The 19,382-nt window shown below is 56.3% G+C and overlaps 1 protein-coding gene across 1 annotated transcript; it reads left to right on the plus strand.

Annotated features, from left to right (window-relative positions):
• Positions 1-636: 636 nt before the first annotated feature.
• On the plus strand, positions 637-3,454 carry LOC133354193 (growth arrest-specific protein 1-like). The gene has a single exon (XM_061570837.1). The coding sequence runs from the start codon at positions 1,205-1,207 to the stop codon at positions 2,147-2,149; it is 945 nt and encodes a 314-aa protein (XP_061426821.1). The 5' UTR covers positions 637-1,204; the 3' UTR covers positions 2,150-3,454.
• The last annotated feature ends 15,928 nt before the right edge of the window (positions 3,455-19,382 follow it).

Consider the following 19,382-nt stretch of genomic DNA (forward strand, 5'->3'; position numbering starts at 1 on the left):
TAGTGCCTACTAGGGTAGTGCCAGGCTAGGTGGACCATAAGGCTACTGGGCAGTTGGAGGCAGTCACCCTACAACAACAGCGAAGGGCAGCTAGATAAGCCACGCTCGCAGCAACGAGCGTGGCGCCGGGCGGCTAACACGCAGCAAGTTGACACGGTAGGGGTCACAGCTGGTGCAGTCACCTCAGTCAACCCATCATAACACCTAGGAAGCCTTCACGTGGCATCGAGGTGCACCTAGCCTGGCACGAGCGCCGTGGTGACGTCACCGCCACTTTGTTGTTGTTGTTGTTGTGTGTCTAGGTATCTCCTCCACGGCGTCTCGGTGACACCAGGTCACTCTTGCAAAGGAGACTGCAAACCCCGCTCAACTTGAGTTGCCGTCAAAGCAAATGAACCACAAACTCTGCCTGGGATCTCACCCCCCGCGACCCCGCCCCTCCCCCCCACGCCCCGCCCCCTCCCTCGTTAGGCCCCGCCTCCACCGCGCGGCCCCTCCCTCCCTCCCCCGCGTCGCCATGGCGATGACCCCGCGCTCCTCTCGGCCAATGGGCGCGCGGAGCGGCGTGCCGGGTGGGGGAGGGGAGGGGGGCGCCCCACAAAGCGCGGGGCTCGCGGGGCCGCGCGCAGACACCGGGCCGCGCGTCCAAAGTCGCGTCCCCCACTTCGCTCGCTCGCTCTCTCTCACCCCCTTCTCTCTCATCCCCTTCGCTCTCATCCCCTTCACTCTCTCATCCACCCTTCGCTCCCTCGTCCCCCCCGTCTCTCTCCTCTGTCTCCAGGCAGCAGCAGCAGCAGCCTTCACTCCGGCTCGGAGCGAACCACGCGGCCGCGCGCTCGTCCGCGAGAAGCCTCGAGAGGGTGGAGGGGGTCGACGCGGCTCCTCGCTCGCTCGCCCGCCGACTCACGAACTTCGGGCTCCCCTAGGCCGGGCCGACGCGCCCCCCGCGGTCTCCTCCGCGGCCTCCTAGGGTCGCCATTGCCGGCACGAGCGGATCCGACCGGGCCCCCGGCGTGGCGCGGGGAGACCCCGAGCTCCCGCTGCCAGCGACGTGAAGAGCCCCCCACCACCACCCCGCCGGTAAGGCCCCGCGTCCCCACGGGACCCGTGGCCGCCTCTTCCTCCTCGCCTGCCGCTGCCGCCGCCGCCGCCGCGTGGCCACGGCGCGACCTGCGGCCGCGGTTGCGGAGGGAGCGCGGCGCGCATGGCCGCGATGCGCTGGTGGCTGTGCGTGGCCCTCCTCCTCCTCTGCTGCTGCTGCCGCTTCTGCCGCGGGGCCTCGGGGCTGCGGGAGGAAGGGGAGGCCGCGGGCAGGCGTCCGTGCTGGGAGGCCGAGATCCGCTGCCTGCAGGAGGCCGAGTGTAAGCGCGCCTACAGCCAGTACCTGCGCGCCTGCGAGGGCGTGCTGCGGTCCGCGCCCTGGCGCGACCCCGCGGAGGGCGCCGAGCAGGAGGAGCAGGAGGAGGAGGAGGACGATGCGCCTGGGACGCAGTGCCCGAGCCACTGCATCCACGCGCTCATTCGCCTCAACCAGACGCGCAGCGGGCCCCAGCTGGAGAGCTGCGACTGCCGCGAGGACGCGCTCTGCCTGGGCTACAAGCGGATCATCGAGCCGTGCATGCCGCGCACCTACTCGGCGAGGCGCGCCGCGGATGGAGGCGAGGGCGGTGAGGAGGAGGAGGAGGGCGGCCCCATGGGCTGCACCGAAGCCCGGCAGCGCTGCCAGGAGGAGCCCGAGTGCGGCGGGGCGATGGAGCAGTACCTCATGAGCTGCGGCAAACTCTTCAACGGGGCGCGATGCACGGCGGGCTGCCGCGACATCATCGGCCGCATGCTGGCCGTGCCCAGGGCCCTGGCCCTCAGCGAGTGCGTGTGCGACGGCGTGGAGCGGCCCTTCTGCGAGGTGGTCAAGGACAACATGGCCAGGCTGTGCTTCGGCGGCGCGGCCGAGTCGGGCAGCGGCGCCTCGACGGACGATTTCTACGACGACGAGGAACTTCACGGCGACGAGGGGCCCGGCCCGCCGGTCCCCGGGCCGCACGGGCCACGGGCCGCGCTCGGCTCCCGGGGGGCCCGGGTGCGGAGCTCCTACGGGGCCCAGCTCGGCGCACTCGCGTGGGTCGCGTGGCACGCGGCCCGCGCTGCGTGACGGAGTCGTCCACCAGCCACACTCCCTCCTCTATCCACACTCCTCTATACACACTGCCTCATCCACACTCCCTCATCCACACTCGGACCTCCAACCACTCATCCACACTCCCTCCACACTGCCTCATCCACACTCCCTCATCCACACTCCCTCATCCACACTCCCTCATCCACACTCCCTCATCCACACTTCTTCCTCCACACTCCCTCATCTACACTCGGTCCTCCAGCCACTCATCCACACTCCCTCCTCCACACTCCCTCTATCCACACTCCCTACTCCAGCCGCGCTGTCCCCGCTCATCACCAGGCAGACACGCCGCACAGACGCTTGTCCGTGTTCACCGCCGTGGGAATGTAACACATCGCCCGCGTGGCCACTTCAAAGGAGAGACGTTTATCGCGTGCCTGCACAAGTGTCACGTGCGGGAACGAAGCGGCAGCATCATCACCGCCATCTCGCTCGACTGGGATTCCGAGGACTTCTCACGTACCGCTGATGATGCTGCCGGTACCGCTGATGTTGCTGCTGCCACTGCTGGACTCGATGGGATTCGAGCAACGGCGGGGGCACGAGTCGCCCTGACACTGAGTAAACTCCGCGTCGACACAGCGGCGGCGACTTGCGATGATCCACCTCTCCGGGACCATCACCTGGTTGGTTTACCAGGTGATGGTCCTCGACTCTGGTCTCCCCACGTGGATGCTGCGCCGCTGCTCATAAGCGCCATCACGAGTCGCAGCGAACAGAGCTTGCTCCGAGGCTGTGCGCTTGACTGTGGCTGCGACGGCCGTCACACGAACTCACCCCGGGGGTTCTCCACTGGGCGAGTCGGCTGTTTCCAAACACGAGAACGAAATCTGGCAAATGATGAGTAGCGACGGGGGGGGGGTCACGCTTATATTTATTTTGTCACCATCGCCATATCGAGTCGAAGCCAACCAATTGTACAGACGCGACGGATGGATCGTCGTGTGCGCTCTTCTGTATAATATGTGCATATGTATATACAAGTATATCTATTTTAAGCCAAGTCAAAATAATGTTTTTACGACCTCGAAATCACGGTGTGTGGCGTTTCTTTTTTACTGTATTAGTACTGTGGCCAGTAAATGAGTTTGAGTTTCTCCCCGTAAGAAAATCGCATCGAATCTATTGGGAGGCGATGGTGGTGGTGGTGATGATGGGTGGTGAAGGAGGAAAATTCAATCTCTGGGAGTCCCGAGTTCTGTGCGAGGGAGATTCTCGCCTCCGGCGTGAGAGCAGTCAAGCGGCACCAACTCCCTGAACACAGAGCACACACAATAAAAGACCCGCTCCACTCGCACAGCTGGCATTGTGAGTGCATCTCTATTGACGTGGAAGAGGAGGAGGAGGGGGACTTTTTCAGTTTATAAACATTCGACTTGGTCGTTTGGCTTTAGAGCTGAATCGAATTGCATAGCTGTCAACCCACGCGGTTTACTTCGTATTCTTGTACAGGGGGTTTGAGTTTTCAGGTCCATACGGCGCACAGCCGTTTCAGTATGGGCTCCCTGTGATACCTGGTTCATGAGATTCCCAATTTGTAAGATATCTGGACCTTGAGCAAGATATCTGGCATGTGAGGGATCATGTGATTTGTGCAAAATTCCTCCTCCATGAGAAATCCATAGCTGTCAACTCACGTTTTACCCCGTATTATTGTACAGGGAAATTGAGTGTTTCAGGTCCATACGGCGTACAGCGTTTCAATACGGTGTTTCACCCTTGTGATGGCACTTTGCAGGATGAACGTTGAGATGTACAGTATAAGGGGCACGGGGTGATCAATAAGGTCTGAATTGTCTGTAAAAAGGTAGGCACTGATATGGGGTTGGCAGTCATGGAATTGTTCGTCTGTGCACCTTTGTCAAATACTCGTAGCCCTGTGGGAGTCAACCTTTGCAGGGCGTCTTGAATTCGAGTGACAAATACGCACATGCCACCCGCCTGTTCATAGCAACACCCGCATGTGTAAACTATGAATCCCCCATTGTCATTCTCCCCCGAGTCTTACCAAAACATCGGCGCCAATAATCTTCCCTGCTCAGTCGACGGGATGCGTGATAGGAGGTGGTTTGTGGCAACCTCGCCCAAGGCCTCGGCCACCCTTCCCACCTTGAGGCCCCATGTGTTGTCATTCTGCACTCGCTGGACTCTGCTGCACTATGTAGGCGCCGCAGCAGCTAAACATGCCACCCGAGGTCGGTGTTGGGATGCCCTCGTCTAACGAGCAACATTAACCCACGTTCCCTAGTGGAAGTATATTAATTAGAAGGCGAGGAAAGTACAATGAGTTTGTTTTGTCGGAAAACGTCGGTGTTTGGCTGCGATGATAGTTGAGAGAATGTGGATCATCAAACGTTGGCTCTAGTCCGCGTATCCCCGTGATATTTGCCCATCTCCGCATTAACGAATCTGGCTCTCCGTGTTTCCGTGCCTTAGTCTCTCTGTCTTTGCCTCTGTGCTCGGGTTGCTCTCAGCGTCTCAGCGTGCCTCTCTCTCTCTCTCTCTGTCTCATTAATGTAGCTGTCTTTCTGTATCTTCGTGTATTTCTCCGTGCCTATCTCTCTCTGTCAGTCTTTGAGGATAGTCCTGTCTCTACATGGTCGCGGTCTCAATTCCTCCCTGTCTATCTCCTCTCTGTGGCTGTCTTCGAGTCCCTCTGTCTCTCCATGGCTATCGCTCTCCGTATCTCTCCGTGTCTCGCGCCCTCTTGCTCAGCACTGCTGCGTCTCTGTGTGCAGCGAGTGGGGAGCGATAGTGTAGCGATTAGCGTGCTGCGCTAAAAACCCAGCCACCCGAGTTCGATTCCCGCTCACGGCCAACACCAGTGACGATTATTTGAATCGGTCTCGGGCCTCCCCTAGGTCGACTCGGCCTCAAATGAGTACCTCGTGGCGGTGCGGAGTAAACATCACCACGAGGAAGACACGTGTGGCCGTGCATGGCGCTGGCCACCCACCCCACGTGCGCCGTGCCGGCCTTCATTGGTGCCACTCGCCAACACGCGCATCTGTTGAGGCTGTCCTGGGGGGATCGTTGTTGTGTCCAGCGACCCCCCGGTCCCTGCCGTGTGGCAGGAGATCCCAGGCTGGAGTTCGTGTTGCTGTGCAGTGGCATGAGACGGGTTAACACCTGTGCGTGTGTATGACTAAGGCAAAGGTCCCCATCCCCGTATAAGCTTAACACACTTAAATTTCGATTTAAAGCTTTCGTGACTGCAGGGATTCATCTTCTTGGTTCTTTCGGTAAAGTCACGTAAAAGGGAAATAATGAAATTAAAACATGATAAAATAATTCTCACGACGTTTCGGCCACAACGCAAGCAGCCGTCCTCAGGTGAAGACCAGGTCTGTCATTCAGACACTGTCTCCCCGACAGACCTGGTCTTCACCTGAGGACGGCTGCTTGCGTTGTGGCCGAAACGTCGTGAGAATTATTTTATTGGTTTATTTTTATTATTTTATTATTTCCCTTCTACGTGACTTTACTTAACACACTTCTCAGGAAGTGCACCTATGAAGGCCGGCACGGCACACGAAGGGGTGTGTGGCCAGCACCACGCCCGGCCGCCTTTATCTCCCGAGTGACGATGTTTACGCATCGCACCAGGTACTTAATTTGAGGCTGAGTCGACCCATGGGGAGGCCCAGGACCATGTTCAGATCATCGTCACCGGTGTTGTGCCGTGAGCGGGAGTCGAACTCGGTCCGCCGGGTTCGAAGCGCGGCGTAGCGCTAACCGCTACACCACCGCTCCCCCACACACACACACACCGCACATACACTGTGTGTGTGTGTCATACTGTAATATCACACACAGTGTCTGTTTGTGTGTCATACTGTAGACACTGTGTGTGTGTGTGTCGCTACTACAGTAGCGACACACACACACACAGAGTGTCTGTTTGTGTGTGTGACACTGTCTGTGTGTGTGCTACTACAGTAGTGACACACACAGAGTGTCTGTGTGTGTGTGATACTACAGTAGTGACACACACACACAGCCACTCTGTGTGCGCCTGAGGGCCCTCGAGCGGGGCCGCTTTGTCTGCGCGCTCTCCAGGAGGAGGAGGCGGCGGCGGCCTTTGTCATGGAGATGGCCCAGGCGGCGCACACAAATCACGGCGCAGCGAGTCAACACCAGGGCCCCCCACCCCCCCCACGAGTCAACACCAGGCCCCCCCCAGAGGTCTCACCAGGGCCCCCCACCCCACGAGTCTCACCAGGGCCCCTCCCCCAGGGGTCTAACCAGGGCCCCCCACCCCACGAGTCTACACAGGGCCCCCCCCCCCACGAGTCTCACCAGGGGCCCCCCCCCAGGGGTCTAACCAGGGCCCCCCACCCCACGAGTCTCACCAGGGCCCCCCCAGGGGTCTAACCAGGGCCCCCCACCCCACGAGTCTACACAGGGCCCCCCCCCCAGGGGTCTCAACGAGTTAACACAGGGACCCCCCCCCCCCACGAGTCCACACAGGGACCCCCCACCCCACGAGTCCTCACCGGGCCCCCCCCCCAGGGGTCTCAACGAGTTAACACAGGGACCCCCCACCCCACGAGACTCACCAGGGACCCCCCACCCCACGAGACTCACGCGTGACATCACACGGGCACCCAGTCTATGTTTCGTTTTCTTTGAAGGTCACGATGCTGTCGAGGAATGTGTGGAGCTTGCGTCGTTGTTGTTGTTTGTGCACCACTGCGGGAGGTGTTTTGCTCGGTGACCTCTGGTGCACCGTGGGTGGACTGACTGTGGCTGACCTTACCGTGCACGTACGGACGTTGAACTTTCTTTCGCACCGTACGGAGTCTCCCGCCAACCGTGCCAATCGGAGGTGCGAGTGACCCACGTCGCGGCTCGTGGGTCACGCGGCAGGCGCGACTCGCGGGGATGCGCGGAGATAAATCAGCGCGCTGCGAGCGATGTGATCCGGCCAAATGAGCCCCCCCTGCTGTGAGCCCCCCCCCCCCCCGCTGTGAGCCCCCCTCCGCTGTGAGCCTCCCCCCCGCTGTGAGCCCCTCCCCCGCGCTGTGAGCCCCCCCCGCGCTGTGAGCCCCCCCCCCCCCCCCGCGGTGTGGGCCCCCCCCTTTCGCGGTGTGAGCCCGCATCTCCTGGGTTAGCGCTGCGCACCTCGTCCGGCATAGCGACGCACGCATGAGTGAGTGTGGGGGGAGAATGTGGGAGAGTGAGTGTGTGGAGAGTGTGGGGGAGAGTGAGTGTGAGAGAGTGTGTGGAGTGAGTGTGTGGAGTGAGTGTGTGGGGGGAGTGAGTGTGGGGGAGAGTGTGGGGGAGAGTGAGTGTGAGAGAGTGATTGTGAGTGATTGTGGGGGAGAGTGTGGGGGAGAGTGTGGGAGAGTGAGTGTGGGCGAGGTGTGAGAGTGAGTGTGTGGAGTGAGTGTGTGGGGGAGAGTGTGGGGGAGAGTGAGTGTGGGGGAGAGTGTGGGAGAGTGAGTGTGGGGGAGAGTGTGGGAGAGTGAGTGTGGGGGAGAGTGTGGGAGAGTGAGTGTGGGAGAGTGAGTGTGTGGGGGGAGTGAGTGTGGGGGAGAGTGTGGGGGAGAGTGAGTGTGAGAGAGTGAGTGTGGGAGAGTGAGTGTGGGGATGAGTGTGGGAGAGTGAGTGTGGGCGAGGTGTGAGAGTGAGTGTGTGGGGAGGAGTGTGAGAGAGTGTGTGAGAGTGAGTGGGGGGAGTGTGAGAGAGCGAGAGGGGCTTCTCGCCGTTGTTGTCTACGGTGAACTCTTCTCGGCGCTGAATTCGCGCTTTCGCGGCGGAACGAACGCAATTATGGACGCGTCGCTGGCGGTTTTGTGCGCGCGACTCTCGCGGGGGTGGGGAGGGCGAGCGGATCAGCCACGGATCGCAGCGGGCTCCTCCATCCTCCATCATCCTCCTCCATCCTCCTCCATCCTGCCCCATCCTCCTCCATCCTGCCCCGGAATCCAACTCATGCGCTGCGAGCAGAGCGGCGGGACGCGCGCCCCTAGCACGGTGGTGGTTTTGTAGTTGTTGTTAAGAATCAAAAATTGCACTCGTGAGAAATGACCGGGGACCCAGGTTAGCACCGAGAGCTGTCCCACGAGCAGCCGGCATCGCCTTCGCCGCTCACTGAGACGACGTTCTGCTTTGCCAAGGGTCTCTTGCCCCACACCTGCCGATGGGTACAACGACAGCGACACAGATCCCCCATGTAGCCGTTCACAAACTGTTAGGGCACGTCCCGTGGGAAGAGCACCGATACAGGCCGCTACGGCACACGAGAGGGTAGGTGGTCAACACCACGCCCGGCAGCCTTTGTCTCCCCAGTGCTGATGTTTAATACACCGCACGAGGTACTCATTTAAGGCTGAGTCGACCATGAGCTTTGAAACCACGGTGCAAATTGCCCTGCGTTTGACTCGTATATCCCTGCTTGTTTGCACATCAGTCCGTACAGCGCTGTACTCCACTCACCCTACACCTGTTTAATGTTTAATGTATCCGTAGCTTCGTTGTGGTATTCGTGCTGTGTTCAATCTCGGGGAGCATCTGCCCGAGCCGATTTGTACTGTAGAGGAATTTATATCGATATATGTCCGCATGTGTTCAACTCCCACACCAAATGACGCAGTTGTTTTCGTCTGATTGTGATGTTCTTGTTATGTTGATGACCCGGCTCTCACTCTCGCGAAATGCGTCTCGTTATTCGCGTCTCGTGAATTGGAACGTTGAACCCCGCATCCTCGCGAACGGACAACGGAGGCTCAGGTCGCGGATGCGATGCCAGCGTTTGTATCGGAGGAGTCCCATCCCGAGGTCGTCGTCGTTGTTGTTGTATTATCCCCGGCATCACGAAGAGGTTGCAAGCTTCTTCCACGGGAATAGTTGCTTGTTTGTGAATTCGCTGTTCCGCAGTCTCCCCAACAATGCATCACGAATCGCAGCAATCCGCAGTCGATTCAGGAGACGAACCCTGCCATACACGGTACGCAGTAGACATGGGCACGTCGAGTTCGTGAGACGCAGGCGACTTCCTGGTAGGTTTGACCGAGGCGATGGCCACTGTCTCCGCACGTGGCTGGTGTCGTCCAGCGCTGTGGAGACAGCAGCTGGGGTTAGTGGATCATCGCGCGCATTGTTGCGAAACTCCCATTTCCCCGTGGGCGTCCATGATGCGCCGTACCCTGGTTTGCCAGCGAGTGTGGACTAAATCTCCATCTGTCCCATCTGTATGGGATAGAGCGTTACCCCCTCGCTCGCGCGCGTACGTGTTCTCCGCGTAAGTAGAGTAAGGAAGTAAAACTCGGTTTTCTGTATAGCGCCATTCGCACAGGGCTTCGCAGCGTTTCACAACACAATCCCAGTGCTCCGGTTTCCTCCGACACTGCATCATAAACGCGACTCATTTATCCATTCATTGGCTGCGCGCATCTTCATACCCATGCGCATCTGTGTGTTGCGGCTTGTACGGTGTTGATGCAGTGTTGCATAACTGATGACAATATATATTTTTTATATATAAAAAAATATATATTAGCATCATTTGTGTTTAAAAGCCACGGGGAATTTCTCCAAGCGTGGCCTCGCAAAGGCAATGGCTGATGACGCGCACGTAGAGGCAGCGTGAGGACGCGGAGGGGGGGGGGGGTTCGTGTGCAAGGGGGGCATGGGGTAGGGGAGGGGGGGTAGTGCCCCCCCACCACCGCCACCACCTCCCCCGCTGATGTTCTCGGCGTGACGGGCGACGCGTCGCGGTTGGTGATGGGCGTGAAGACTGCGACTCACTGCACGATTGTGCGCGGCGTCGTTCCCAGGCCGTGGATAATGCGTCCCTTCACCAGGAGGTCGCGGGCCTCCGCGTTTAGCCGCGCTCTCGTCCCGTCCGTCGCTTCTAAGTTATCGCCGATACGCTCTTCGGCTCCGATTACGGTCATGAAAAATCCTCCACCCTGCACCCCTCCGCCTGAACGACCCCCCCCACCCACCCACCCTGGCCTGAACCCTCCGCCACCCTTGCACCCCTCCACCCCGCACGCGCGCGCACTCTCACCACCGACAAACGCCCCGCACCCGCCACGCTCTGCCAGTGTCCATTCACTCAGATCCCCTCCCGCTGCGCACGCTTGCAGAAGGCTGGCAACCACTCGTGAGTTTATATCGCGTCTCAACGCCGGCGCGTGATGACCGTACAAAACAACAAAGACAAAGATTCCCCGTGTAGCCTTAACAGACTGTTGGGGCAAGTGCTGTCAGCGAGCACCTATCAAGGCCAGAACGGCACACGAGGGGGTGGGTGGCGAACACCACGCCCGGCCGCCTTTGCCTCCCCAGTGGCGATGTTTACTACACACCGCACCACGTACTCATTTAAGGCTGAGTCGACCTAGAGGAGGCCCAGGACCGGTTCAGATAATCGTCACTGGGTGTTGACCATGAGCAGGAATCGAACGCGGGTCGTCAGGCTCGTAGCGCAGCGCAGCGCGCACATGGAACCCAGCTGAAAGCAGCAGCGCCCCCTCTCCACAGCACACACGGGGACCGACGCCACCTCCCTCGCCGTAGGTGCGTCACCGGGGGATATCCCCAGCATCTTACATTGTCAGCTCGAGTGAAGTGTTGGTCTCCTTGCCGGTATCCGAGCCGAGACGCCATTCCGACCACGCTCCTCCGTGTCACGGTGAATGCACCCCCACCCCCTGTCCATGCCCGCGCAAAGCCTCCGAGGATCTCAGCCAAATCTGGAGGAAGGCTGCTTGCGCGAGCTGAGTGGAGACGACGCGGACGCCGATCATAAACACCGCATCCGGGACCCCAAACATTGCACATCCCGGCTGCGACATTCCTCCTCGAGAACACGGGCGGTGCAACCATCAGCCGCATCACAACATCAACAGACTGATGCGCACATGAATGAAGGAATAATAATGACTGGCCACAGTAGTGCAATTGTGACCATGCAACACAAGCATCCACGGATTACGCAGTGACCCCGCTGTAATGTGCACTCCTCTAACGGAGGAGGAACGGCCAAACTACACGAACTATCTGCTGAAGTCCTCTCGTCGTGGCCAGCAGATCTCGACATTGCGATCGAGCTCCAGAACGCAGTGCTGCTGCTGCTGTTGCTGTTGACATCACAAGAATAGGGTAGCGCCTCCACAGCCACCTCCAGCACGGGACCACCTCCAGCAGGGGACCACCTCCAGCACGGGACACCTCCAGCACGGGACACCTCCAGCACGGGACACCTCCAGCACGGGACACCTCCAGCACGGGACACCTCCAGCACGGGACCACCTCCAGCACGGGACCACCTCCAGCACGGGACATCTCCTCCATCACGGGACCACCTCCAGCACGGGACACCTCCAGCAGGGGACCACCTCCAGCACGAGACACCTCCAGCACGGGACACCTCCAGCAGGGGACCACCTCCATCACGGGACCACCTCCAGCACGAGACCACCTCCAGCAGGGGACACCTCCAGCACGGGACCACCTCCAGCACGGGAAACCTCCAGCACGGGACCACCTCCAGCAGGGGACCACCTCCAGCAGCCGTGCTGCGCCTTGGCACGGCGCTCCACATGCGCCACGCATCGAAAAGCTCCGTGGTTGCCAACTTGGCTTGTAGCGTGCATTTTTTGGAATGGATTCAGCACACGCGGTGCTATCGTTCATGAACTTTGCAGCGACAGAGACCACATGCACTTTCGTTGCTGCGTGTTGCGCTGTTGAGTGCTCAGATGTTCACAACAGGGCAATGGCTGTGAAGATAGCATGAGGGGGGGGGGGGCTCTGGGTGGTGCCACACACGGGCCTCGGGTGGTGGGTTCCAGGCGGATTTATCTGCACGGGATCTGGGACGAACAGCGTTGCCCGGCCACTTGTTTATATACGGTAAACGCATCTCCGCGCTCTGTAAGCAAACTCTGGAGGAGACTTCCCAACAATTACCCATTTAAACGGACGGTCCTCTTAATTTCCGTGAGTGGAGTCGAGTCGGAGAGAGAGAGAGAGAGGGGGGAGAGAGTAAGGGGAAGGGTTGCGCGGTAGATTGGGCCGACACCAACACGGCCGCGTTCTCGCTCGGCGCTGGCGTCCCACGCATGCTGGGTGGGGTGGGGGGCCCCGCAGGCCCCTCCAGCTGCAGGTGGGGGCACAGGGCCAGACCCCGGAGCGGGCAGGGAGCGCGACACACGGGGATGGAGGAAGAGCGAGACTGATAACGGCCGCTATAGCCCAAACACGCAATGCCGCGCGGAGTAAACACAGCGCCCCGTGTCGCTACTGACTCTGGAACGTCTCAAACACACACCGCGCGAGGTTTAGCTGCCTCCAATGAGTCACGCGCAGCTGATTTACTCTCTCTGTGTGTGTGTGTGTTTTTACTCTGCAGGCCATAGCCTGTGGTCGATCGTCTGACACGCGCGCGCGTGGCGACCTGGTTAGCGCGCTGCGCTACGAACCCGGCCACACGAGTTTGTAGATTTTTTTTCTCTCCGAGCCCCTCCTTTGTTTATTCCCTCCACATTTATAAACACGCGTTTCGGGTATGTGTCTGCTATACGTCTCCACGTGATAACTAAGCCACCTTCGTTGAGCTATCATTTGTGGCCAGGTCGCTTCTAAAACATCGCTACTGTACAAAGTTCAGTGGGCATTACCTGGTGAAATATAAAAAAAAACAAGTTTAGTTTTCAGTGTGGGCTTCGCTCGCCTACATACATGACAATTCTGCAAAACACAGACGGAATTCCACTGCCCACTTATCTCGCCCCCATCACACGAGACTCCGTTATCTGGCGGCAGAGCGGCCACGGGATCAGATTTAAAAGCGAGAGCGCTTGCCTCTCGCTTCGCTTCCTCGCCCCTCTGTCAGCGGCTCTCCTGTTGCGTTGCGAGGGTGAGGGGACTTTCAACCGCGAGGCTGCCGAGCTGGCAACCACGACGCCTCTCGCGAATCCTTTCAAGCTGCATTTCATATCTCGAAACGTCACGTGCGTACGACTACGCATTGATCACACGGGGAAATTCTCACTTGAGTCTCGTGATATTTCACAGCTGGGCGGGGGGGGCGATGATGACTCCAATGCACCCGCGTGCTGTCATTCCAATCGAGTAACTTGCGGTGTCAAAAATAATTTCTAATTTACCAAAATTTGCACCGCGACGCCGGCACGCAGGGGCCTCCCTCTTGCGAACAACGCCGCGGGCATCTCCGACTTCCACCGCGAATCGAGCGGGCCGCGTGGGGCACACGGAGAGACGGCGTGGATGGATGGAGACGCGCACGCGGAGGGGGACACGCTGAGAGATAGCGCCTGTGGGAGGCTTCATCGGCGACGGCGTTGGCATTCGTCATCGTGGCGCGCGCCATCCGCGAGTTTTTTGTTCGTCTTAATTTTCAAAATTATAGGAAATATATATAAATATTCATAACTTAGGTATACAGCTCAATGTCATCATCATCATCGCGATCTGTGGGCAGAGAGCCCGTAGGTGTCCAACGCACATTTCGTCATTTTGTTCCCACTTTCCTCCGTCCCGTGCCAATGTGCTCGAGTGAGTGGCCACATCTTTCTGACGCCAATCTCTGACGATGTCGTCGTCGTCAAGCCATTTCTCCGTGAGGTCTTCCCGTCTTTCCGGTTCCTTCCATTTGTCGGAACAACAGCAGCACACTTTTAATTGCCCCGTTGTTGTTCGTGTGCGTCCATGGACAACAGCAGCTGAATTGTGAAATGCTCCCTCTCTCCAGCCATGCGTGCAGGCCCAGTGGTGACTGAAGGGACCTGGAGAACGCCTCGCTATGTCACGAGACAGTCATGATCACGCATGAGCTATCCACTGCAAGATGAGTGCCTCCCAACGTCATCACCATAACAATCATAGGGCGCAACGAGCCATCTCGTTCCTGCGCGCGAGCTGAACTCATGGCTCCATCTCCACGTGGTGGTCCTCTCGGGCGAGTTCCCAGCTCGGGTTGTCACTAGTTTCTGTTCGTTCAGTTCCCCATAAGTTTCCCTTATTCATTTCGTTCTCGAGGTTGCTCGTGTAGAGTTCTTTATAGAGGTTGGTCATGTCGAGTTTGTTCGAGAGCGGCGGTTCTTCCCTGGGGGTGCGAGACACGCGGAGAGATTCTTTTTTCTTTAAGTAAATCTTCGAAACACAAATTGGGCACGGGCACGTAAGTACAACTACGTTGTTTCATCAAACCTGTGGATTTATTAACATCATACATTTTGTTTACGATTGAGAACCAAAGGGTTACAAGGCTGCAGCAAAGGTTAAAAACCACTGTACTAGAGGTTGGGTCATCTAGAGTTCTTTCTCGGGGTTGGTGATGTTAGAGTTCGTTGTTAATGTTGATATTGCGCCATGAAGTTTTAATCACCTTCGGAACGCGATAAAAAATTTAAACACGTGTTGAAATCACGGTAATGTTCTAATGAATAATTGACAACTGTTGCTACTCAGAACGTGTCGCTATGTTCCTCTCACATGGTGCACATTTTCAACACAAACTCCACCATGAATAGCGAACATTTACAGTGCAAAGTGTTCCGTGTGGTATGTGCGGGACATTAATCTTCACCACCATCACCATCATCGTCCTCGCCCTGCCCCGTACACACACACACCACCCACACCACACACAGATTACGGAAGGGGCTTTCCGCCTGGCATACCCTGCGGACGTTATCCACGGGTAAACACGGGCCGACGTGACAGCTCGTGATGACACGGCAGACACTGGCACATCAAAGCCAAACTGTGAACGACAAACAACAACACCAAAGAGCCGATCGCCTGAACATCGGCGAACCAAAGCCCTTCTCGACTTTGACAAGTTGAAGATGAAAGAACGCAGTCGCGGGTCTGCCTTGTGCTGGCGGTGTTTATAAACGAGACTAATTGAGAACGAAAACATTCGGCTGAGTTGCTTCCGCAAACATTTCCACCGAAGCGCACGCGCGCGCGGATGGCTTCGCGATGCTCCCCGCTTTTTGCGCCACGTTGGCCGTGAGAGGGGGGGCGAGAAGGACACTACTAGGGTAGTGCCAGGCTAGATGGCAGAGGTGTGGACTCGAGTCATGTGACTTGGACTCGAGTCAGACTCGAGTCATGAATTTGATGACTTGAGACTCGACTTGGACTTGCATAACAATGACTTTGTCCCACCTCTGAGGTGTGGACTCGAGTCATGTGACTTGGACTCGAGTCAGACTCGAGTCATGAATTTGATGACTTGAGACTCGACTTGGACTTGCATAACAATGACTTTGTCCCACCTCTGCTAGGTGGACCTTAAGGCTACTGGCCAGTTGAAGGCAGTCGCCCTCTAGCAACAACGGAGGGCAGAGGAGCGACGCTCACAACAACGAGCGGAGCGCCGGGTGGCTAAAGCACAGCGAGTTGGCACAGTAGAGGGCACAGGCGGTGCATCGGCTACTCATCTCAGTCAGTCGACCCGTGGCACCTGCTGGGTCTGCCCCGTGACCTCCTGCCGGCGGGCGTTCGACACTTCACGTGGCCTCAACGTGCACATAGCCTGGCACAAGCACCGTGGGGACGTCACCGCCACTTAGTGGCGAATGGCGGCTGTTGTTATTGTTATTGAGAGGGGGGTGAGCCTGCCTCGGCTAACAAAGCCATTCACAGAGGGCAGCCGGGGTCAGAACAAAGAGCGGACGCAGTTGAGTTAAATCGCTCGACGGAGTTGCGTGCGCCCCCCTCCCTCCCCACCAGCCCACCAGCCCCTTGCAGATCAAACAAAACGGAGATTTCTCGTGCCGCGCGTAACCGACGTGAAGCTGTTGAACGCGGCTCTCCGGTTACAGACGTGCGCTCGGATTGCCTGGCCTCAAAACATTACACCTCTAATTACAGGGGGGTCAACATCTAATGGGCAGTGTTGAAATGGTGACTCCTTGCAAAGGGTCTCTCGTAGCTGATTGCTCGAGGTTTAAGGATCGTCACCATTGCGGGATTAAGCTAATGTGGGGCCTGTAACATCATGTTATAAAGGGGCCTTTAAAAAAACACGTAAATATTAAAACACATAAATGTTTTACTTGCATAGTAAAGTAATTGTATTTTTAAGTTGCTATACAGCCAGATAATACGACAAATCGCTAACCTTAAACACCCAGTCGTTCATAAAAGTCGAAGGCGGTATAGTACTATAGTAATAGAGCAAGTGCAGAATCACTGAACCGGAATTGATAGCTTGAAATCATTCATCGCGGGGCCCTTGAAACTGCGGGGCCCATAGCATTTGTAGCTACTACACGTGTAGTTACTACACGTGTAGTAGCTACTACGTGCAACTACTTGTGCTGGTGGGATAATCCGGCACTGGTCGTCGTCACCGTTCTAACGGAGACGCGGGCGAGCGCTGTCGAAACTCACTGGAAGGGGCATTCGCGCTCGCGGGGACATTTTTCTGGTCGTTTTCTTCTGAATTGTATTATAAATGCGTGTCCTTGGCAAAACAGGGGAAAATATACGTTTCAATCCGGGAAAAAACATGTTTTTGTGTGTTTTTGTTTATCCCTTGTGATGGGACTTTGTAGGACGAACGTTGAGGTGTATAATGGCCACGGGGTGACCACTACGGCCTGAATCGGTTTGTAATAAGGTAGGGTACTGATCAGCGGTTGACAGGGGTGGAGGTAGGAATGAAAGATAGCAGCAGCCACTTCGTGCGGACCCACTCTTTGTTGTCGAGTTTCTCAAGTTTCATTCATTAGGTATAGCCCTGTGAGCCATGCGGCTCTTGAGTCGGGATCAACCGCAATGAACTAAATATGAACAGAGAACATCTTAAAGCGACAACGCGGAACAGAAACATACTGGATAAACCAGCAAATCTTCCAGAAAAAAACCCACCGTATTTAAACGCTGTGTGCAAAAATCCCAGTTTGTTATGTGATGCAAGTCAAACAATATCAACCATAAAACAATTTAGATTAAAGTTATCAGGCCAACTCTTTTTTTTTTCGGTAAAGTCACGTAGGTTAAAAAAGAAAAACAAATCAATTAATGCACGACGTTTCGGAGGCAACACAAGCTTCCGACTTCAGGTGAAACCGTCGTGATTTAATTTATTTGTTTTTCTTTTTTAACCTACGTGACTTTACCGAAAAAAACCCATAGAGTATGAAAGCTTCAAATCGAGAATGATCAGGCCAACTCTGCACTTCCGCAAGAAACATGGCTTAACCATACGTTTTCGAAATGACCAAAATAAAGCTACAAAAACAATGTAACAACAGTAATCGTAGGGGTGAGAATCGACGACGATTGCCACCGCACGTCGATCATCGATCTGCCCGGTCCATCGATCATCGATCTGCCCGGTCCATCGATCATCGATCTGCCCGGTCTCCCGACTGCGACAGAGCGCTCTCCACGCAGAGTCCGAGGGAGGCGCGCGTGCCCCCTGGTGACGATTGTGGAGCCTCGCAACTTCCAAAACATTCCCTGCATCTCGATTTAAAGCTTTCGTGACTGCAGGGATTCATCTTCTTGGTTCTTTCGGTAAAGTCACGTAGAATGGAAACAATAAAAATAATAAATAAACATAATAAAATAAATAGTGAGAATTATTTTATTTTGTTTTCCATTCTACGTGACTTTACTGCATCAGTCGATGAATCGACATCACATTTAGCCACTGCCGCGCCTCGATAATCATCATAGTTGCCGCTGATATCAGTTTCACACACCAACGATCCCGACAGATGAATAGTTACACTTAGGGGCCGGCCATATATGACGTCACGCACCTAGGGGGGGGGGGGGAGTCAGACATTTGTGACGATGTGTGACGAGGGGGGGGGGGGGGAGAAATGTGACGTCACATCAAAATGCGCAACTTTAAATAAATATAGACAACACGTTCTACTTAATTAAATATACTTTTTAATAATTTTTTTCTCCTACAACATCAGAGTGCAGCGCCACATTAAATACGCACTACAATGACAACAGTTTAAAGCGATTTGAAGAAGCGATTTGAAGAATGTTTTATTTATATTGGGGGGGGGGGCAGCGCTTTGTGACGTCATATTAGAGGGGGGGGGGTCTGACTGTTTGTGACGCCGCGTGACGAGGGGGAGGGGGTCAAAAATCGTCCAAAATCGCGTGACGTCATTTATGGACGGCCCATTACGATCTCACTGATCGTAACGCCTATAGCTCAGCCCAGCAGCTACGCCAGCAGTCACTGATCGTGATAAGTCAGTGATCGTGATGCGGAGAGTTCAAACCCAGCAGCCGGTCCGTTAAGTGGAAGTCTTCGATCCATTGCTTAGGGTCTCAGTTTAAAAGCTCGTGTATTATTGGTGGGGGGGAGGGGGTTGTACTTTGGTTGATGTGGTGCAAAAACGACTGCTAGACCTCCTGCAGATATTGCTGTGTGGGGAGTTGGACAAGACCAGATCTGACATGGGAGACCTTTGCAAGGATCTTTGTGACGAGGCGACCTCGCCCAGAGATGGATATAGACCCGGGCACGATGCCAAGGGGATTGAACGCGCGTGGGAGTCGGGCAGCTGCCCCCCCCCGCCCAGACTGGGCAGCATTGGAATCCCGACAGTTCTATTCGGGTTTGCTGTGCCACTTGTTGGCTCACGTCTTTGTGCAGTCAAATCCCATAAGGCGGACAACAGCGTATCATGCCTAGAGCTCAGCACAGCAGTCACTCAGCAGTCAGTCACTGATTGTGATTGTCACTGATCGTGATGCCTAGAGCTCAACCCAGCCCCCACTCCACCAGCCACTCATCCACTCAGCCACTCAGCCACTGAGTCACTCAGCAGTCAGTCACTGATTGTGATTGTCACTGATCGTGATGCCTAGAGCTCAACCCAGCCCCTACTCCACTCAGCCACTCAGCCACTGAGTCACTCAGCAGTCACTGATTGTGATTGTCACTGATCGTGATGCCTAGAGCTCAACCCAGCCCCCACTCCACCAGTCACGCAGCAGTCAGTCAGTCATCTGATGGTGGCAGTCACTCTGCTCATGACTACACTCTGCAACACAATTGTTGATCCTGGGATGTAAGTGTTATTTCGTAATTGCTTATGCCTACAAAGTACAGAGAATGGCTATTATTCCCCACAAACTTTGCTTTTGTGACCAGGACAGTGATATTTTGAAATGTAGCTATTTTCAATGATAAAACGGGCGAATTTGTGTCTTTTCGTTCACATAAAGTCAGAAA

This window comes from Lethenteron reissneri, chromosome 46, assembly GCF_015708825.2.
Source record: "Lethenteron reissneri isolate LAM-NWPU_2019-01 chromosome 46, ASM1570882v1, whole genome shotgun sequence".
NCBI lineage: Eukaryota > Metazoa > Chordata > Hyperoartia > Petromyzontiformes > Petromyzontidae > Lethenteron > Lethenteron reissneri.